The sequence below is a fragment of the Primulina tabacum genome, chromosome 8 (genome assembly GCF_025594145.1).
Source record: "Primulina tabacum isolate GXHZ01 chromosome 8, ASM2559414v2, whole genome shotgun sequence".
Classification (NCBI taxonomy): Eukaryota; Viridiplantae; Streptophyta; class Magnoliopsida; order Lamiales; family Gesneriaceae; genus Primulina; species Primulina tabacum.
Window position 1 is genome coordinate 4,490,594 of NC_134557.1, and position 22,570 is coordinate 4,513,163.

The 22,570-nt window shown below is 35.2% G+C and overlaps 3 protein-coding genes across 8 annotated transcripts; 2 read left to right on the forward strand and 1 right to left on the reverse strand.

Moving 5' to 3' along the window:
* Positions 1-506: 506 nt before the first annotated feature.
* LOC142553159 (uncharacterized) lies at positions 507-6,272 on the reverse strand. The gene is given in 14 exon segments (XM_075663183.1): positions 507-998; positions 1,283-1,418; positions 1,881-2,021; positions 2,023-2,040; positions 2,737-2,787; positions 2,893-2,952; positions 3,074-3,200; positions 3,328-3,407; positions 3,491-3,574; positions 3,686-3,761; positions 4,083-4,279; positions 5,107-5,176; positions 5,450-5,646; positions 6,099-6,272. Coding segments are annotated over 13 exon segments (1,371 nt in total). The 5' UTR covers positions 5,608-5,646; positions 6,099-6,272; the 3' UTR covers positions 507-825.
* A 3,206-nt stretch (positions 6,273-9,478) lies between these two features.
* LOC142553162 (putative E3 ubiquitin-protein ligase RHC2A) lies at positions 9,479-12,837 on the forward strand. Its single transcript, XM_075663191.1, has 2 exons — positions 9,479-10,581; positions 12,592-12,837. Exon 1 carries the CDS (start codon positions 9,641-9,643, stop codon positions 10,520-10,522), a length of 882 nt encoding a protein of 293 aa, XP_075519306.1. The 5' UTR covers positions 9,479-9,640; the 3' UTR covers positions 10,523-10,581; positions 12,592-12,837.
* A 1,317-nt stretch (positions 12,838-14,154) lies between these two features.
* On the forward strand, positions 14,155-22,213 carry LOC142553163 (citrate synthase, mitochondrial). 6 transcript variants are annotated; one of them, XM_075663194.1, is made up of 21 exons: positions 14,180-14,296; positions 14,403-14,433; positions 15,027-15,099; positions 15,243-15,305; positions 16,044-16,085; positions 16,266-16,331; positions 16,431-16,496; positions 16,641-16,754; positions 16,985-17,048; positions 17,381-17,463; positions 18,264-18,313; positions 18,421-18,498; positions 18,658-18,786; positions 18,876-18,918; positions 19,082-19,168; positions 19,869-19,970; positions 20,797-20,904; positions 20,999-21,049; positions 21,535-21,608; positions 21,724-21,775; positions 21,872-22,213. In XM_075663194.1, the coding sequence occupies exons 3-21, from the start codon at positions 15,049-15,051 to the stop codon at positions 21,968-21,970; spliced, it is 1,422 nt and encodes a 473-aa protein (XP_075519309.1). In that variant the 5' UTR covers positions 14,180-14,296; positions 14,403-14,433; positions 15,027-15,048; the 3' UTR covers positions 21,971-22,213. The 6 variants fall into 6 exon arrangements, with proteins under 6 accessions (XP_075519310.1, XP_075519309.1, XP_075519308.1 ...); XM_075663193.1 differs by having other exon boundaries at positions 14,220-14,296; positions 14,354-14,433; XM_075663195.1 differs by lacking the exon at positions 14,403-14,433 and having other exon boundaries at positions 14,155-14,296.
* Positions 22,214-22,570: the final 357 nt, after the last annotated feature.

A 22,570-nucleotide genomic window follows, 5' to 3' on the forward strand; every position in this document is an offset into this window, starting at 1 on the left:
TTTTCCCTACAATTAGCCACCACAAGAGCAAGTGCAACTGTAACGTGTTTATTTATTTATTACAAATTGATTGATTGATTGATTCATACAAAATAGTTTATTGCATTCTTTTTTTTATTTTTATTAAATAAACATACCCTAAAGTTTAAACAAAAAAATCAAATTATATTTAAATATCACATATAAAATACAATTTATTTGTCAGCTCATAAATAAATAAAATGTTGAGAAAATAAAAATAAAGCTTCAATTATTATTATTTATACTATATATAAAAGTTGTATCTAATAAAGATCAATATTACATTTTTGTTTGTTTTTTTTAATTTAAACAAACACTTTTGTTTTTTTTTTTTTTTATTTCAACGATTCAAATAGAACTTTAGTTCCTCGATAATTTGTCAAATTCCAATTTAGTCATATCGTTAATTATAAAAAAGAATATACACATACCTTGCATACGCAGAGTAACTAGTATAAAAGAAAGTGATGATAGTTTGGAACAAACACGCGTCATATACCGTGCTTGCGCGCGGGCATATGCATAATAGAAGATTGTAACAAAAATCTAGATAGGTCTTAAACATGCAGAAATCAATATCTTAATATGCAGAGTTTGTATATGTAAGTAAACAAACTAAACACGACCGATTGCATTCGTTTAATGGAACTAATTTCCGCTGGGAAGTCACATAAGGTTTGCAGATCTTGGTTTAGATTCTGGAGCGACCTTCAACATCTGCCCGTGAACTAAAAACTCGATGTTTTGATCGTTTCACCACTGTCAAGAACTGCGCGCAGATAGTGTTTTATGTTTGCTCTTCTCTTATGCCAGCAGCGTATCCGACAAGGGCGTAAAAGAGGGATCCGGGAGTTTCATGCATAGTGTCACCGACACCCCTACAAGGGAACAAATTGCGGGAACGAGGCCTAGTCCGTATCTCGCGATAGAAAAATGGAGACTCGGGTTATGATAGTTACTCACTCCTGGAGTAGAGCCTGCAAGAAAATGACAGAATATTACCAAGAGAAGATGTGCTGAGAGAGACATGACCGGGAAATGTCATTCGACCAGCAAATTATGTTGGTTAGACCAGGGGAAAGGTGATGAGACTAAGAAATAGGAAGCCAGCGTAAGGATAATCAGATTACGGAAAATTTGGAAAAAAAATATAATTAACATGCCCAAAAAAAAAAACAGTAGGGGAATTTGAAGTTTTACCAACAGAAACTATCAACCAAAGTCAAGGGAAAGTTGAAGGAAAAGATCGTCATAAGCTTACTTTGATTATAAGACTCAAGAAAACATAATGCCAGTCCACATAATATTTTGTCCATAAAGCTCAAAGATCCATAGACGAAGGCGCAACCATTGAGATCTCTGCCAACTAGAAAACTCTGCATGCTCACCCCAGAAACCTATTATGCCGAAAATAATCTGTTCAGAAATGTGAAAATCCAAGAATGCTATAAATATTCATCGGAGCCATACAACAGAAATCGAGAGCACCAAAAAAAAAAAAAACACAGCTCCTTCTCATCGCTTTTAGGTGAGTCGTGGTCGAATCTAGTTCTCAAATTTCACAATAAAGCCCAAGGTTTGTTATCTATTTTATATTCCATTTTGAAGCCATTACTTTCATTGAATATGGAATTGAATTACCAAGTATACCTGATCATAGTGCATCTCTCTGTCATATAAATCAAGCTTCAACTAAGGCATACAAGGAGGAAATATGAGTAAAAAATAAATGTATTCAAGTGAGGTGATTTCCCTAGAAGCGTTCTAAAAGAAAATCCAGAATGACAAATTTCAAAAGAATAAAAAATTGTTCTCTGATATATCCAAATGAGAAAAGTTAGAGAGGGAGATTTCCATACCATGATCAAAGCATTTGCAACTCCAATCACTATGGATAAAATATACATAAAAGAATTCATGCTACTTGGAAGAAAGAGGATCCCTGCACCAGAAACTATCCAAAGAAGCCCTCCGACAGAATATAGCGCCCTGGAACGTTGGACCTGTCCAGGTGATCTCCTGTGTGATGAGTATAAGTCAATACAGACACGGATCTAGCAAAAAAACTCGTTACATTATATATTCAATGAATTTGTGACTTAGAAGTTGAGTTTGAACTTAATCTAATAAATCGAATATAAAATATTAATATGAGGATATTTATCAAAAGGACATCGGTAAATTTTATATTTTATTAAATGTACTTTCAAAATTAAATTTTATTAAATAAAAAATGATAAACTAGATAGATATTAATTTGCTAGAAGTTCATATTACATTTATAAATTCCTTACAAATTAATATATGTGTAATACACTGTATACACCAATAAAAACATTAATAATTTATTTTGGTTAACAGCTTCACACATCATTCTACAAAACTATTTTTTTAAAAAAATAAATGGCCAAATTTTTTTGGCAATGGGTGCGGCCGACACTTTACACACTAATTTATTGCAATGGGCGTAGCTTTTTTTACCCAATTTTCTAGGTACACAGAAGTTAACAACACTTTAAATCTGATTATATTTTTAAAAAAAATAATTGTATTGGCCTCATTTCGCTATATATTTAAGAAAAAACGGGCTGTGCTATAGACCAGGACGGGCATAATGTAGATCCGTCCCCGAGTCGATATCAATACAAGATGATAAATTTTCAAATAATAAATAAAGCAAATAAAATTTTCAGACATAATTTAGTTCCAATGGACCTGTAGGAGGACTGATACGAGGAAGCTGCTAATGTAGATGACAGCAGGAACCTATGCACAAATATTGAACATGATAACTAGTTATCAAAATTTATATCCTATTTCCTGAATAATCTTATATAAATGGAAGTAATACTGTAAAATCAAATGTAGTACCGCAGCTTTTGAGGATTGGATCATTTTCAGATCATTTATGACATAGAAAGCTAGAAACGCCTGCGCCATCAAGTAAATTAAGCAATAAAAAGTAAATGTCAAAAACCTCTAATCTGAAACACTCTTTTTTGAAACTATTAAGCAAAATGTCAGGAATTCTTTTAGACAAATGTGTCATAACCTGGGAAACATTTGTAACAAGTCTGGTTAGCACATAAACAAGTGCCACTTGGTAATACAACACTTTGTTAAACCAGTACGCCCAAGAAACTCTGGCGTGGCCTTTTTCACGAGCTTCTCTTTTCAATCTGGAAGAATTAGAAAGAAGTGAAAAAATTGGAGCTCAGTACTCAAATTTCCCGTTGCATAGCATGAAGCAGAGGTACAAATAAATATGAGATTAGATATCTACTGCAAGTGTGATAAAATCTCAACCTTGGCTCTTCAGTTCCAAAATGAAATATACCCACAAAACAGCATCCAATGAAGATTGATAAAAACGCAATCCAGCGATACTGAAAAAAAGTTAACAGTCAAGCAAGTAAGCAGCCAACCAAAAATCTCCATAGACCAAAATCACACCTATTGTGTAACATACCTGATTTTCAACATTGATACCTGACCTTATTGTGTCGATGTTGAAAACCACAAAGGCAACAGCATATAGACTAAGGTTGGCAAGCTTTAGGAAAATTAAACTTCAAGAATGAGAATCATGCACGATAGAACGTTACTTCATAAATACACCACAAGAGAGCAAAATATAGCAAGAAACAATAAAAAGGCTATTAACCATCGTAAAAGCATTGCGACAGCTAGCCAAAACTGCTCTGCTTGTAGAATTCAGAGTTATGCAGTTCACCATTGACCTAAAACAAAAGCAAGCTGCACAATTACTGGCTTAACAAATTTTAAAACTGTTCTGGAAATTGTAGGAGCAAGAAGTTTATGGAAGTTAAAACTTTTTGTGTTTAAACCTTCAAATTAATTCTTTCGTACTTGATTAACCATTGTGCCAAACAATTGCACCCGAAAATCACTTTTAGCTTGAATTGTGAAATGAATCAATGGGACACATTAAAAAAAACTATATGAAGCACATTTCTTAATAGGTAACAAGATGGAAGTTGCTCATCTCATATTTTTCATGACAGAAGAAAAATCATTGACTGATCAAAGACTTTCATTACATGTGCGATACTTGTGTAGCTGCCCAGCCGACATTGAAGATTGCAGCAAAGAAGCTATAACTCATGGTCTCAAAAGATAATGAACTGGACCCCGTAATTTTGCAAGGTAAACAACCACCAAAGACCGAAGAAAATGAGACAGCTACCAAAATTGATCCCGCACAATGCCATAGCTTAAAACAGCCATATCTGTCTATCTGTCAAAAAAGGAGAAGAAAATCATTTCTGCAGTAGTATATGATGACTCAATCAGTTAAGAACAGATTTCCAAGCTTGATCATTTTTTTACAATTGTAATAATTTATACCGACACACAATCGACCGCACCCTTTCGCAACATAGATATGCTTCTACCTGCAGTAATGGAAAACTTGCATGCTGCCTTTCTCATCACATAGCCGCTGGCCCACCACCCACCCACCCAAAAAAATACAATGAAAGAATGAAAATCAAAATTAAACCTACCAAATGACATTTTTTGTTTCGTAGTTATATTTTTAATTATGTAAAAAAAAACCAGCAATGGCCACTTCAGACAAGGAAGTTACTGTGTTTGTACCAAAGAAACTTCCATTTCTTGGCTGTACATTGGATATCAATTCCTAGATATGGTTTCTCGAACCTTAAGCCCAACTATGGAAGTGATTCAGTGACGCCTCTCAAGGGCGGATTCCATCGACTACCAAAATTTAGGAGTACTAATATGGTACTCCAACCGACTCTAGTCGTTAAGAATGTATATCACATCCTGAGTGCTGTGTATTAGATATTAGTTAGTTCTTAGTTGGAAGGAAGTTAATTGGTTCATACACGTGCATAAATACATGGAGATGTATGAGTTACGAATGAACTTAATTTTTTATTCATGTTCTTCTTGATCAACAAAACGAATTGCATTAGTTCTGCTCTAGTTTCTTCTCTGTACTATGTAAGGTACACAATGCATATGGCCGCCAAACCATTTGTTGTGTAATTTCTGTGTGAGACTTTCTCAGAGCAAGTTTTTCACTTCGTCTACACTTACCAGTTCACCTGCAAATATGACTGTGAATCCATCAGCAATCTGACCCGAAAGCATGACAATTGCAGCATCACTGTTGAACAAAAAGGTGACGCATGGAGCAATAAATTAACTGGAAAATACTGATTACATCTCATGAAAAACACGAGTGACCACATTATAAACTACTAAGTATCACAAACTTCTTCCAAATCAATAGTATTACTTAAACCATTTAATGGATTAAAATGACTTCTCTATGTTATACATTTATTTCCTGGGCTATAAAAAAGAAAGAACATAAATTTTCTGGTCAATAGTATACAACAGTCATTGAACCACATATCAAGATGAAAAAAGTACGAACCTTGGTGGCAATCCAATATCAGTCAAAAATACCAAGAGATATGTAAACCAACAGGCGGACGTTATATCATTCAGCATATGTCCAACCCCATAATAGATGATGGAGCACCTTCCAAGGGAATTGGTGCAAGATTCCTCCTCAGTGGTGCCCCCCGCCATACTGTTTAACAACTAAGAATATTTCGAACCAGAGAGATCCTACAAAACGATGCTTGTCACTTCAACAAAAACGGAAACAGTTGTTGTTTTCTTTAACACAATAAACCCAAAATCTATAATTTATTCAACGGTAAAAGTATGGGAATATTTACGCAGATGGTTTCATTTACTCAGGAACTGGAAATGGTGGTCGACATTTTCAGTTTCTTCCCCCTCCGCATCACAAAAACGCCATAACTAACTATCAGCCTCATATAATATGATGTCCAATAATAATACTTCGCGGAAAATAACTCACGAGATTTCAAATGTCATCCGTTCAATATTTTATGATTAAGCAGAAACCAACGATATAAAGAATGTAAAACCAACAGAAGTCAGAAGGGCAATGCAAACCAGAACACAAAACAAACGCTTCATAGTCAGTCATTTATTCATGCCTGTGTGCGTGATTTACACAAAGCCCGTCAACTTTTTGCAGCACAAAATACCTTTCTCGACCGAGAAAAGGCGTGAAAATGAAAAATTTTCTGAGGAAATTGGTGTCCCTCGGCTTCCTTTGTTGTATATTTTAGTTTTTGCATCTTCTCTTACTTCTTAGATTTGATTATACATAATACACACACACCGCTGTGCACAGACTTGACTTGAGGAAAGCACAGCAACGTGTCATGCAAAGGTCGTGCTATGCAGCTGCCGGAGTCAAAGGGGACAAAACTGAATTTACACTAAAGGGTCCCTCGATTTCATTTTAAAATATAAAGTGTAATAATAATAATATTATTATTAATAAGAATAATAATAGATAAATGCGCTAAATATATCTATGTATTTGGTTTTGGTAATTTAATTTAGTATATTTAATAAGTTTTTTTATATGGATAATATTTTTAACAATATTTTTCATGAATTAAATCAAGTTGGAGATCTCTTTTACAAAATTAACACGTGACTTATCCGATTCAAACATCGAAGAAATAATAATTTGATAGATTGATGAATTATCCCCACTTTAATATTTCGAGTATTTTAATTTACTAAAATTTATGCCAACTAAAACTATGATTTTGAGTGTAAGTTTTATTCACATATTCTGTATTTATGATATGATGTCATTTGATTATCAAGAAATGCAATATATTTCTATTTCTCATATAATCTAATTTAAGATTATTTAAAAAAAGTTTTTATATATGTACAAAAAATAATTAAAAAAAGTTACCAGATTCTAGAGGAGACAAAAAAGACTACTGAATGTGGATGAAATCGAGGGCATGTTCCTCCATTGATCAAGCAACAAATGAGACTTGATAACTTTCATGCTTGGTTTTCCCTCGGTGAGCATCGTAATTTGTGTACGTTGTGTCATGCTACTTTGGAATCCATCCCATTCGTATCGGCTAACGTATGTTTTACTAACATATTTGAGTTGATTTTGTGTGTTTTGGGGTTAGCTCACCTCACGGGATCGCAATCCTTTGTCTCGGTCATTGTAGCACGTGCGTCACCCAAGATATAAGGGGTAGAATAACTTGATGTCATCCTCACCTTCCTCTGGTTTATCACCGACAGTCTATTCAGGATTCCAAACTCAACGATGACAACTAAACACGAGGGTTGCGTTCGTTGCGGGACTTAACCCAGCACCTTACGGCACGAGCTGACGACAGCCATACACCACGCATTTCACCGCTCCACCGAAAATTCTCTCTGCTTCTACCGTACTCCAGCTTGGTAGTTTCTACCACATGTCTAGGGTTGAGCCGGGATTAACCTATGTTTTATTAACATATTTGAGTTTTTTTTTATGAAATAGTCTTAAGAACTTATATTTATTAAATATATTGATTTGATCGATACTTATATATAAAAATAATGTTTTTAACATAAAAAATAATATTTTTCATAAGTTGGATCTGAACAAAAATTCATTTCATAGATTTGATATATGAGACGATCTCATAATAGTTTTTTGGACATATTTTAGTTTTTAATTTAAATTTTAACTTGACTTAATATTAGAGTGAAGATGTAACTTACATGAAAGATAATAACTCCATCTCATATCATAACTAGTTTAGTATTTTTTATCGGATTTGACATGCACAAACAGAAAATTTCGAATAAATTCCTGTTATTCACACGTAATTATATTGTATGGATGAGTTCGTAATTAAATTACATCGATTATTGATTTATGACATCGATTATTGTTTTGAATTGTTATATTTTGTGCATTAAAAATAATTAATCAGATTCAGACAAAGTCTAAAAGTAGATGGAGGTGTGACAATATGCCCATGCCACAATAACGTTGCTTGCGGGAAGTTTGCCGCAATGCCATACATATTCAATCCACAGAGATAAGATGCATATTAAAATATAATATTTGTTTTTTGAGAAAAATAAATAGCTGAATGGATAACTGAAAATAGACAGTCTAGTTTAAAATCGATCCAATTGAAGTTGGGTTAGAGTTATCCCAATTCAAGAAATTGAAAAATACTAGAAATGTTCCATTTACGTAATAATCGGTAAAATAAATTGACAAAAATTTATGTGAGAAGATCTAACGGGTCATATTTTGTGAGACAAATCTCTTATTTGGGTCATCCATGAAGAAATGTTACTTTTTATGTTAATGAAGATGCCCCGTGATGTCCCGGGCCATGGATAGTGCCCGGGACAGGGACATGAGTAGTGCCCGGATTAGGAACCTGAATTATCCCCGGGTCTTGAATGACCCAAGGCAGCAGGACAGGCTGGCAAGGGAGTTCGGATCCCGGACAACCCGGGACATGGGACGGACAGATCGTCAAGGAGAATCTACAGAGAAGCTCGTTAGAGGCCGGGCCATTGAACGCTCGGGAGTCTTATCATCGGGTTATTGAGCGTCCGGCCTCTCATGCAAGTTCTCGAGAGGTTCTCTTCCCAGTCTACTTCGATATAAGTACCACATTTAATTATGCTAACAAAGTAGGGTGTGGGCGACCGACCTATCTCTGACACCAATCCAAGTGGTTGACAAAATCAGGTAGGCTGGATGTGACTAATATGAAGATTTGACATGTCAGAATAATAGGGTATAATCAGCCGCCCTACTATAATTAATGAACAACACAAAGAACGAGGTCATCACTACATCCTCTTCTATAAATACAATGTTTTCTCTTTGCATTTACTTTCTATTCAGATATTAAATACACATATTGATTGCTCATTTACTACTCACTTCACACCAATCTCACAACCATCATGTAACTCATTGGTTCCTGGTTTAAATCCTTCAGTGACTTAAGCATCAGAGTGGCACGCTGGATACCCCTCTGGCGCCCATTCACGTGGTTACCTTTGTAGTTGCAGATCTTCTCAGCTGTTCGAGGGGAGAAGCTTTTGATTCATACATCTTGCTCTTATTCCCTACATAACGATAGCAGATCCGATAGAGCATCTGACCCGGCTAATCCATTTTTTTCAGATCGCATCAGTTAAGAATATTACTTTTTATTGTGAATATCGGTGGGGTTGATCCGTCTCACAGATAAATATTGGTGAGACAGTCTCACAAAAACCTATTCAAATAAATTAATCTTGATTTTCAAGTATAAGAATTTATTAGAGAATATATAGATAGAAAATTGGAATATATATGTATATTAATTTATTGTCAGACCGAACTTATTAATATTCAGGGCAAAGTGGAAAAGATGTATTTTAGGGTGAAACAATTTGTATGATACGTTCACTTGAAAATTAAAATGATTGGTCGTCGCCTGAGAGATTCGACTCTGGCGGGGAAACCCCGTGTACTTAGCAGTAACCACTCGGCCAAAGCGACAACCTGACAGCCGATTATATATTTTGTATTAAACTGCTTCTTAAGAACCGTCACCAGAACATTGGGCCCGAAACCTTACTTCACAACTTTCCTCGTCAAACCAAGCTCCAGAGCATTTGCCATCCATCCATCCACCCACCCTATACCCAACTCCAAAATCACCCGACCAGCTACCGATCCCGCCGCCGCCACACCATGTCGGCCACCCCATCAATCACCTCCTCTCCCCGCCTCTTCTACCACCCCGCCTTCTGGTGCCACTCATGTGACATGAGCATCGGCCTTCCGCCTTCTCCCACTCCCACCGCCCTTCTCTGCCCTCACTGCCACCGTGACTCCCTCGAACAGATGGATTTGGAAGATTCTCTGGCCTCACCTTCCCCTGCCTCACGAAACCCCTTTTCCATGGACCCCAGCAACGCCACCTCGTTAACCTTAACCCCTTCCGATGACAATTTCCTTCTCAACAGCCCCTATCTCCGCCGCCTCATCCACCACCTTACCACCGCCGCTACTGATGTCGAAAACCCACGTTCTAACCCCGCTCCGAAAGCCTCCATCGATTCATTAGAAGAAATCACGATTACCCTCGATAATGACCCTACTTTGCTTTGCCCGGTATGTAAGGACCCGTTTGTTATAAACTCTGTTGCAAAACTGATGCCGTGTAAACACGCGTATCATTCAGAGTGCATAGTTCCTTGGCTCGAGATAAATAACTCTTGCCCCGTGTGCCGGTATAAGCTACCCACATGCCAGGAGAAGGGTGCGGGGAGCGGTATGGAGGATGTGCGGTTTATGAGGCTTGAGGAATTTGTGGATGATGAGGTGGACTTATATGGGTTTAGGAACACGCTTAGGCACATTGTACGAAGGCAAGGGTGGAGTGAGGAGGTAAACGTTGGCAGTGGCAGTGAGGAGAATTTGTTCTCGCCGACACAGGTTGGGGCGGTGGAGAGAGGAGATGAGGTTTTAGAGAGGGAAAATAGTGTGGAGACAGTGTCGAGTTGGCCAAGGTGGCAAGTGGATGATGATGGGAGAGGTAATGGTGACGGCGGGGCATCTGCAATAACTTGAAGTTCAATCGGAGCTTCTGTTTGATGTTTGATGTCTTTCCGTTCAGGCATAAATTAGTGGTACAATATGCTCGCTTCTTTCGATTTTCACGAATATCAGTTGGGGCTCGAGTTACTTTTTGGTCAAATCATTTGTTTGTTGGGTGTTACTGAAAGTTATATGTGAGGAAGTACCATGGCCTGGTTGATAGGGCCATTTTTTTTGGCATTGTTTGATGTTAATAGTGGCATGCACTATCGGTTGAATCATCCATGTCTTTATTTTAGTGAATTTTGTCTTGTGTGAAAAGAATTTGATGCGCTTTTTTAAAATAAATAAATAAATATGGTTCGCATCATACTATTTTGCATTGAGTTTTGTAAAATTGCCACTTTGAAGTCGAATGAAATTGTTTTCCGACCACTAAATTTGACTTTATGCCCATGCCCGCTCTTAGCAAATACTTAGGTGCTTTTATTCTGTCTTGCCTTAGATGTTTTGTTTATATATTCAAGCAAATTTGAAAATGCTTTATTATGCTCTATGCCTACGAGTAGTTATTCTTTTTGACACAAACTTCTTATCAATTTATCCATTTACAGTCCTGAGGTTATTTGATTGCAGTAAAGTGTTAAAAGTTATTAAAATTTAGGTGACAATAGAAAGAGTTTAAGGCTGTGTAGGATGGATAAGGCTGTGAAATCAATGCATTTGAAAATTCATTGATTTGAACGCGTTAAGTCTTGGTATTTGGAAATCCTTTGAAAACAGTGGCATGATTATGTTGGATCGCAAAGTGAAATTTGAAATAGTTAAGTGTGCATTTGGATGGAGAGGTATTTAGATGTGTGAGCTGATTTTAAATTATACTATTTGCTATACATAGATTTCAAATAATTAGGATGGGGAGGAGATTTGAAATCGAAGCAAAGAAAGTATTGGACCAATAAAAGTGGTTTCAAGTCCTTGATTTAATTTGAGCCAAATGGATACGATGGATTTGAAATCAAATCCCCTCAAATCCATTCATCCAAATGTGCCCAAATTTTTGCTTTGACGTACTTGATAGGCTTTCTCTCTGTGTTTGGAACTCACTCATTCTAAATATTGAATCCTTCTACCTGAATTTGTTGATGGCGTGCTGTGAGTTTGAAACTCGCTCGTTCTAAATTGTAAATCCTCTACCTGAATTTGTTGTGGTGAGGGGGTTTACATAATGTTCCCTGTTAATCTGTCTCAAACATGGGAGGGGAACAAGTTGTAATCCTCGTTTGATATAAAATATGCACATTAATTTATTTTTTGTATTTAATGTTTAAAATGAGTTGACGTGAAATTGTTTCATGTCTTGTACCTCTTGGCTACTGGCATGTCATGTAATGCCTTACTTTTGATCTGTCGACCTCTTGGACTACTTGTCAACAGTTATCACTGCTAGTTATAAACAAAATACGGATTAGTGCTTACCCCGAAACTAGTTGTCACTAAACAGAAAGGTATTGGTTGGGTACTCGGGTCTCAAAAGACTTCTCTTTTTTTTTTTCTGGCTGCCTGAATTACTCAGCTGAGACTTTAGTTTGGTTTTGTGTGTCTATCTAAATGAGCTTGAGAAAATAAATGTTGTAATTGCACACTGGCACTGGCTATTGTTATTTTTATATTTTCATCGTAGCTGATACATGTTTATTTGGATGATCGGTCTATGCTTTCTTGGCAGGATTAGATAGTATCATATCTACACTGCTACATATGCGAGGAACCAGTGAGAGTAAAGATGATCTCATTTGTTAGTTTCCTATAATAAAAAAATATGATTAGTTTCCTATAATAAAAAAAATATGATCTCATTTGTGATGAGGTCTCTCTGCTTCAACCACACCGTCTTGCTGAAATTTAGATGTATTGGCACTATTATTCAAAAGGGCACAAAGTGGTGAAAGCTCACATCCTTGGACAACACATATTTAGAACCGAATCTGGTGAAAAATGAAGTAACTAATGTGGTGTTGTTTTTCTATTTGGTTTGGGTTGTAAATCGGTAATGGGATATGAAAATATCTGGAAATAAATGACAATCGTTTTGTTTTCAGGTAAATGTACTTCTCTCAAAGCGGCCTGAGGTATCCCATCACCAATAATGGTCTTGTGAAGTGAAGTGTATGGACGACTGTGCTGTTTAGTGACCTAAAAGTGTGGATCTTGCCTTCTCTTCCCTCCCTTGCCCCCCACTGTACTTTTTCGTGTAGCATGAAGAGTAAATAATTCTTGTAATTGCATTCGTAAGCTTTATGCTGCAAATTTTGGTCATTAATAACCAAATGTTTGATGCATCTTCACGATCGGTCTTTTTCCAAACATTTTTTCGAATATGCATTTTTACTTGTATTAACATATTAAATTTTTTTTATATCAGACACGTGCGACATATTTTAATGTATATATTTGTTTTAAATCTTTCTTACTTTTATCTTTATATTTTTATTGTTTTCTTTTTATTTTATCTATTATTTTATTATTATATTAAATTATATTTCATCACTTTATTATTCACGATAAAAATAATATTTCTAGCATAAAAATTAATATTTTTTCATGCACGAATTAAACAAGAGATCTGTCGTAAAATACGAATCGTGAGATCGTTTAACACAAGTTTTTATCATATTTTGGACACGTGTGATTTTTTGTCATTAATTATTTGCATCTCGCTTTTTTTCAATGGTATGTTTTCCCATCTTAATTTTGGATCTTTTTTTTTTCACTATGATAATATCAGATTTTGGATGGATGTTCATTTGTTTGAATTTTTGGACATCTTGAAAATTTGTAGAGATTATTTATCAATTGTTTTATTAATAATTGGTGAGTTTCAATATTTTTGTTAATGAATTTATATTATTTTTCATATTTTCTATTTATGGAGTCATATCATACATTTGTCTAGTCTCGAATAATTGTTGCAAGTATCACTTTTTATGTTTGATTTATTTTTCATTTCCCATGTGTCATACGATGAAGTGGTAATATGTGTTTATGTATCTATCTAAAAATGTCTTATTTTTATGTATTAAATAAGATAAGTTTAATTTATCCACTCGCGATGAGAGATTTTAGAAACATTGTGTTTCAAATTCAGAACCTAACTATGATATTCGAAAATGAAAAATATAAATTTTTTACACAAATCTTCAAACATTTCTCTCTTTTTTTTTCAAGAAGTACATATAACCTGATAAATTTTATTTTTTCGAACAAAATAAATTATTTATAACAAATTTTATGATTTAAAATAATATTATTTTTAATTTTATTATTCCATAAATTTAGTTAATAGAGGTGAACTTAAAATCGTATATATATATATTTAATATAAAATTCAACCATTTTATGATTTTAAATTAAATTAAATAGTATATTATTTTTAGTTGCATAAATATACACATTTAAAGTTAGACTCTCTTTTATAATCATAAGATGTATAATTTATTTTACAAAATCATTCCCTCCATTTTTTTAGCCTTTTTAAAAAATATATAAATAGAATAAAATAACGAAAACTTCACTTTGAAGTGTATATACATATATATTACATGTGTATTGATTGCCTTACTCTGTACCCCGAAGCCCACCACGTTTCTAGTACATTCACAAAATCGTGTCACAATCAGCGCGATTTTACCGCACTGTATCCTCATTTTTTGGAAGTCAAATGGAGGCAGGCGCATAACAGAACAAAAACAACAAGAATAGTATTACACTATACTAGAATCGCCACCCGTTGATCATCATCAAGGAGTAAGTCTACTCTTACAGTTTTACTCGTTCATAACTCGCACGATTTGGCCAATATAGTACTCATTTGCGTTTCGTCTCTTGCTTTTTCCACCTCGCCATTTCGAAGTATTGCACGTTGAATTTCTTCGCTTTTCGCGGTAAGCATCTGGACGAATTTTTAGGTGATAACTTTTGTTCAGCTGATCTGATGAACGTATTTGTAAATCCGATTTTTGAAACAAATGTTTAGAAGCTGCACAGTGGTTATTGTGCTCTAATATCTTATTCTTTTAGTCACATTTGATTGCAAATTGCTTTGTGATTTGCGATGATTTGAAATAGCGGCATTTGAATTTCGTCATTTTTCGAGGTAATCATGTGGAATTTTCAGGTTAGTAGTTTCGAATTTTTATATTTGGTCAGCTGATCTGAAATCTCTGAACATTCTTGTCTTGAAATGAATATTTAGAAGCTTTATAGTGGTTCATGCGTGGTAATATCTGCTCAGATGTGGTAATTTTCATGGAAATTATTTGATTCTTTTGAGTCAGCGTCTGGGTGATTTTATGTTCAATAAATCATATTTCTATTTTTGCTCGGTTCATCTGATGGAAATCTACATACATTCAATTGTCATAATGAATGAATGTTTTGAAGCTTTATAGTGGTTCTGTTTGAGATTATATGTGCTAGTTTCCAGTCATTTTTTGTAAAGTAATTGGTTCTTTTGGTAATAACTGATTTGATGCAGTACAATTTGGTTTCGGTGTACAATGGTGTTCTATAAAAGCATTTCTCTATTATCCAGGCTGCGTTCACGAGCCGTAAGTACTTTTAGAGACTTCGCTGCTGTCTATATTTTTCTATCAGTTGTGTTCATGTACAAAGTACAGAAGATGTGAAATAATTGATTTAATTTGATTTTATGTGACCGAATTGGTGTGATTACATGTTGTATAAACAAAAGATTCAGCAGCCAGGTCTCAGCACTTCTGTTCGCTGGCTTCAAATCCAAACCTCTTCCGATGTTGTAAGCATCCTGTCAATCATTTAATTTGCAGTTTCCCTATGATTCTCTGAACTTGAGAGGATCTTCTGTTGTGGATATTTTATTGATTTGTCACAGTTATCAGTCATTTTTTGGGATCTCTGTGGTATTCAGGCATCTGTTGCTCCAATTTCAGCAGTATAATTTTAAGAAACAATTTAGGATAAAATTCAACTTTAATTTGTTTTGTAAAATCTATTGTTATCTTACTTGATTTGAAGCTTATGTTTGCTAGGATAAGAACGAGAAGATAAAAATTTGAATTTGTTTTCTCCTGTGCTTAATCTGCCCATTAGGTATGGTCAGGAGGAAAAGTTCAGGTTTTTAAGTGGATATGGAGCTCATTTATCTATGACTCAACATGGATAGTTAAGAGCCACTTGAAACTTTTAACGTAGAGATCATTTCCTTTCTAGGAAGAATCCTATAGTGATTCGGGGTTGTTAGTTGGCATGGGTTACTTTTTTAAAATGATAAAATCTTCAAAACTAGTGGTATGATATACACACTGGGACAGACTATTGTAGAGGGAAAAACCATGCCTAAATTTTGACGGTGTGTGATCCTGGAAGAAACTGCACTTCATTCGGGCCAGGAATCACATAATATTATTTTAAGTTCCACTCATTACCAAGTGTTTTGATCCTTACCTTGTTTTGGTTTCATGTTGAAAACTAAGTTAATTGGTACTCATGCTAGTTTTGCTATTGCCTTCTGTAGGACCTCCATTCTCAGCTGAAGGAGTTGATTCCAGAACAGCAGGTACTTTTACTAGTAAAATGTGATTTAAAATAACTGAAAACGGGTGGACAGATATTTGACCATGTACTTGCACACTTGTTTGATTGTTTTTCTTTTTTATTTGATGAATTGATCAAACTACCGATGTCTCAAAGGATTTTGGTGTGGTGATGTTAACTGCACCCTCCTTTTTTTGCGCAGGATCGCCTAAAAAAACTTAAGTCTGAACATGGAAAGGTTCATCTGGGAAACATCACAGTTGATATGGTCTGTTTTTTGTTTCATTTGTTTTTTCCTCCAGTTATTTATTTTTATAGGGAGGTTGACGGAGCATGAAATAATTGAGTTGTTTGCAAATTTTCTAAGGTACTTGGTGGGATGAGGGGAATGACCGGATTATTGTGGGAAACCTCGTTGCTTGACCCAGAAGAGGTAAATACTTACTCGATTTAAGATTGTAACATATTCATGCAGTTTGAATATGTAAGGCTCATGGCTTGCAGGACTAGCAACTCCTTGTGTAGTAGGTCGTTTACTGTTTAATTTTTAATGTGTATCACTGTTCAATTCATTCAGGGAATTCGTTTTCGGGGTTTGTCTATTCCTGAATGTCAAAAGTTGTTACCTGCTGTAAAGCCTGGTGGAGAACCATTGCCTGAGGGTCTCCTCTGGCTACTTTTAACAGGGAAGGTTAGCTTCTTAACTCTCTCCGTGCATTTTCCAATCTCTGTTTTATTGTCCTGGAAAGCGAAGTATTGTCTATTTAATTTGTATGTTGAGTTAGCTTATAGTATCGTTCTCTCGACTGCTTAGAAGTTGGCTTGCTGTTGACCTTCTGATTGACTTGCTGTGCTTTTCCTCTATGCTCTACTGTTATGTTTAAAAGTTAATCATCTTGTTTTTTTACTAACCTCGTTTAGGTTCCGACAAAAGAACAAGTGAATTCGTTGTCAAAGGATCTGAGAAGTCGTGCTACAGTCCCAGGTTCCTAAATTCACAAATTTACCTCAAACTGCTTATACTATGATCTCACATAAGACATGCTTCAAATACACCTCCCTTGTGTATACATTAAATTCTAAAATCCGTTCATGATAGGAGATGCCTAATCATTTCATCCAATTATATCAAGTTTTTTGTTTATGAAAATGGATTTTCAATGAGAAAAAGCTCCTTCATTCATTTGCTGTGTTATTTTTATTCATCGCACTCTTTTTTTATCTTTGAAGTTTTCGTGTCTGTCTTCATGGAAGTTTATAATGTTTATATGTGCCAGGCAAATTATTCCATCTTTGAATTCTCATACTTGATTGCAGATCATGTGTACAAAACAATTGATGCCTTACCCGTTACTTCTCATCCGATGACTCAGTTCACAACTGGTGTCATGGCTCTTCAGGTGGTTTGATGAATTGCCATATTTATTCGGGTCATTTATTTGGCCATGACTTATGTTTCATAGTTGGTCTTGATATCCTGAATTTTTTTGGATTTATTTGGTAATACTAATAATAGTGCTAAACTAAGAGAGCAAAAGAAAAGAAGCAGATTTGTGGTAATATAGCTGGTCTGAAGTTTTCTTGTGGGAGTAATAAGACACTCGGATATGTATGATACATAGTTCATTTTTTGTTGTGTCGTATGAGTACAAAAAGCTTTTCAGTGATTTCTTGGATAAATTTAATTTTTGATTAAATGCTGATAGTTTCTTCTTCCGTTAATAAGATGGCTTGGCTCGTAGACTTAGTGGCTTAACTTTTGTCATTCCTGTGATCTTAGTAAAATGATCTGACGAGGGAAGGAAGGTTGTCGGGATTTGGTTTCTCATAGTTATGAGCTCAACATATTCTTTGGTAATACTTATGATTGGGCTGACTTTTGTGCTAGCTATCTAGGCAACTAGTTTCAGGTGATGGAATAGCCTATTAGTTAATATATGCTTTGGCAAGACGATCGAAAATGATTGCCAATGAAATAGTTTTGCATCAGTAGCTCGTGCCACTTAAATACTCTCTTGGGCTTTTTCTATATGATGTGTTTTAAATCATTTCTTCTTTTGTGTTCAAGACATTTTTATTCAGTACAATATATGATTATGTTTCTTTATTTTGTAGTATTAATTTATGGAAACATTTCATGATTCTTGTTCTTATTTAAAAATTCAGTGACTGAAAATTCACTTTCACATGTTTCATGAAGGTTCAAAGTGAATTTCAGAAGGCATATGAGAAAGGGATCCACAAATCTAAGTGAGTTTTTCCTAAGATTTTCTGTTCTGATTTGTGAGTTTTTTCCTAAGATCGTGTTTTGATTTTAGCTCCATTTTGTATTCTGATGCTGCTCGTTTGGCCTTCAGGTATTGGGAACCAGCATATGAAGACTCCCTTAGTTTGATTGCTCAAGTTCCCATTGTAGCTTCATATGTCTACCGCAGGTTTGATAGTTGGAATTTAACCTTGGGTGATTGAACTCATTAATTATTGCAATTGCATGCATATCTGTATCTGTAAATATTGAAAGTCATCTGATCCATATTGTTGACTAATTATATGTATGCATCGTTTTCATGTAAATGTTGTTTGAAATTGTGAAGGATGTATAAGAATGGTGAAATTATACCAATGGATGACTCCCTTGACTATGGTGGAAATTTCGCCCACATGTTGGGCTTTGAGGATCCATCCATGCTAGAGCTTATGAGGCTTTATGTCACAATTCATAGGTGTGTTGAGTAATTTATACCCTGACATGCATTTTTGCTTACTGATTCTGAATCGGCTTACATACACCATATCTGTGCTACTTGTTCAGTGATCACGAAGGTGGTAATGTTAGTGCCCATACTGGTCATCTAGTAAGTGGTTTTCTCTTTCAATGATTCATATGTAAATGATTTTTAATGAACACCTGGTATTTTTTTTTATCTTTTCTGACATTTAGGAATTAAATTTTGTGCAATGTACCTTTGTTCCATTGCTTTTTGTTTACTGCTCGATAAATTATCTCATCATCGTCAGGTTGCGAGTGCCCTCTCGGATCCATATCTGTCATTTGCTGCTGCATTAAACGGTCTAGCTGGTCCACTTCATGGCTTGGCTAATCAGGTGTTAAAATGTTTCTGTCCCCATGTGTATCTTATATTTTTGTGGGGGGTCGGCATGCCTTGCTTAATTGTCATTTATGACAGTTAAGTGGTCTATGCACTTCAATTTTAATTTCTTCTTGTGATAATTCTGAAAAAAGAAACTTCTAAAAAGATTTATGCTTGCTATTTGACCATCAAATTGATTTGAATACATTACCTATTAATTATGAAACTGATTTGTTCAACTGAATTTTAGCCTGTCACTTCAAGATTTTGATGAAAATTAGAGGCCATAATTCATGTCCATATCCCATGAAATACACAAAAGTTCAAGGTCGTGAGCGTTATTTCATAGAAGGCCAGTGAAGAAAAGAGAGAATTAAAATGTCCATAAATAGTATTTGAAAATCTCTACGAGAATAGGTTGTGTTTTCAATTTTTCCCATGTTCTCTTTGCACGTTCTGATAGTGTATGTATTAATTGTCTTTCAAGCATATGGTATTGCATTACATGGGTTAGATTAGTACCCCTTAGTCTGCTTGCTGAGCATTTTGATCTGGCTATTACACTGCATGAGTAATCAATTTCTATTTGTGTTTTCTTGGCTTCTTTCTTCTTTATTGCATTTCTTAAAAAATTTCTATATTGTGAACTCCTTTTTTTCTGGTAGCAAACAGACATTCTAATATCACATTGGCTACTCTCTTTGGTTTTGCAGGAGGTCTTACTGTGGATTAAATTAGTGGTAGACGAGTGTGGGGAGAATGTTAGCAAGGAAAATTTGAAAGACTATGTTTGGAAAACTTTGAACAGTGGCAAGGTAGTATGTGAATATTCTTGAAATTGTTAATCTCGTTTTGTGTGAACGTGTGCGTGCTAGCAGGCTTCCTGTTTGTCTCAATTTGCTTTGTATTGTATTTTATGATTAGATTATAACTAAACTGTAGATCCGTTTGATCTCAATTTTCTTTTCATTCCTCATTGTTGTTTACTTGAGTTAAAAATAGCTACGGTTTCCTATCTGTAGACACGCTATTTTCTTTACCTTGCCACTTTAGCTCAAAAATAATCGAAGCTCAGGTGATCTTATTTATGAATTAATAGCGGAATCTCCATTATTAGCTTTATCAGTGATGAACTTGAACTTTCCAAGATGAAATATGACTTCATTTGGACTTTTATAATAACTTTTTTTGTGTTTGGGGGAAGAGAAATACAATATACATACCTTGTCTAATGTCATCTGGATTAAAAGCGACATGATATACTAACCCAAAAATGAAACAATCGTTAAAGCTGGTCAAATAGTCTTGTAAACCAAAGGAGTCTTGTGTCTTAGTTTCAGACACATACACTGAAACATATGTGCCCATGTACAGTGTCTATGTTCCTCACTATTTAAGAATTTCACGTGTCTTTGTACCTCAGTACTAAGTTCTGTTTTCGAATTTCATCATATCTGCCATGCTTATTTTGTTTATAATTTCTTTAGCTTTTCTTTCTTTTGTATTTTCTCCTTTATTTGGGTGGAGGGGAGCAGTGAGCTGGAGAGCCAAGAACATAGGAATGATGGAAAAGCTTCAATCTCCTAATTTTAATATCTTTAATGTGAATTTCTCATCTGATATTGATAATTGATATTGAAGGTTGTTCCTGGGTTTGGCCACGGAGTTCTGCGCAAGACAGATCCAAGATACACATGCCAGAGAGAATTCGCCCTGAAGCACTTGCCTGATGATCCACTATTCAAACTGGTTTATCTTTAGCCTTAAAAACATGTAATCTTTTGAGGCTCGAAATTGTTCGTTCTTTTGTGTAATTGTTTTCCTTCATTTACTTAACATGTAGGTTTCACATCTTTATGAAGTAGTGCCCCCTATATTGTTGGAGCTAGGCAAGGTAAGTGGTGACTATTCTACAACGGGAAATTTCTTGTATGCAAGCCAAGAGTGATAACCATCTGGGCGTATGATTGAGTTTCTCTATATAACCTCAAAATAAATTAGAAGTCAAATTAATTAGGAGGATGGAGTAGAGTTTCAACTTGAATGGACTACAATATCAAAATTAGGTTCGGTGGTGGAAGTTGCAACATGCTGAATAGTGAAAATAGTTTTTTTTTTCCCTACTTTTCACTTTCATTACAAAAGTAAGCCAATCTCCTGTTTACACGTTCATCTTGCGGATGTGGTTTTGAAAATATAATCTCTATTCCATCTTCCACTGCCGCAAAATGACTGTATTTATGTTTAATACTAGATTTAACTCTGGAATAGTTTTTTCGTGCTCGAATTTTGTTGCTGAACCATACTCTTGATGAACCTCTGAGCCTCTCATGCTGGCCTTGTTCTGATATTCTCCTCTCCCTCATCCGACTCTTGTAGGTTAAAAATCCTTGGCCCAATGTAGACGCCCACAGTGGAGTGTTGCTTAATCATTATGGCCTAACGGAAGCAAGGTACAAATGTCATTATCACCAATAAAGAATAGATCTCCTTCCTTCCGTTTTAATAATTACCCGAAGGAAAAAAAAGACAGATTATGCGTGTAACAATCTTTCTATTATTCGACAGATATTACACTGTTCTCTTTGGTGTGTCAAGAGCTATTGGCATTTGTGCTCAGGTTCTGTTCATACAGGCTTCTTCTTATTAGTATCCTTTATTTTCCATGTGAAAATGAAATTTAGATTTGTTTTTGTTACTGTTTTATGTCGTTTAGCTTATATGGGATCGAGCCCTGGGATTGCCCCTCGAGAGGCCGAAGAGTGTGACAATGGAATGGATTGAAAGTTACTGCAAGAAAGCGGCTTCTGCTTGAAGTTTCACGAGTTTCACAAGACTAGGCGGAATCACAACAATTTTAATAATAAAGCTTGTGAAAAGCAAATTTAATATCGGAAATGTTACAAGTTTTTTCTCGTTAGATTGTTGATTTGGGAAGTAGAACTACCCAAAGTTTGAATGCCATCAAATGCATGAAAATTTCAATTTACTTGGTACAAAAACAGGCCAATTCCACATTTTTATACACCAGGTTTCCTGATTCAGCCAGTGGCGCGAAGAGTCAATATACTCGTGCATCTGCATACGATTTCAGCATATCGGAAGGGATACACCTTCATATCGACTTGGATAGATGTATTCTTGAAATTATGCATTGAAAGCTGTCCTAGCGCTGGAATTTTCCTTCCATCCAAAAATTCTTAAATTATTATAATTTTGCTTGCTTAATATTTTTAACTTTTGAACGCACGGTTAGCAACTTTTAATGTGTTACAACTTAAATAATCTCTACCGCTTAAAACTCTCTGGACGTAGGACGTACCCCAAACAGAAAATACCGTAAAATGGGGGAAAAAACTTGAAGACTCAAGTCCAATTTTAATTCCGCTTGTTATACTCCAAGAAACTTATTTAG

Bases quoted from the DNA above. Each gene is read 5' to 3' on its own strand.
- LOC142553162 (XM_075663191.1), top strand. From the start codon at position 9,641: ATGTCGGCCACCCCATCAATCACCTCCTCTCCCCGCCTCTTCTACCAC.
- LOC142553163 (XM_075663195.1), top strand. From the start codon at position 15,049: ATGGTGTTCTATAAAAGCATTTCTCTATTATCCAGGCTGCGTTCACGA. The intron at 16,497-16,640 runs GTAAATACTTAC...CAATTCATTCAG, and splicing joins CGTTGCTTGACCCAGAAGAG to GGAATTCGTTTTCGGGGTTT. The intron at 20,905-20,998 runs GTTTATCTTTAG...CTTAACATGTAG, and splicing joins ATGATCCACTATTCAAACTG to GTTTCACATCTTTATGAAGT.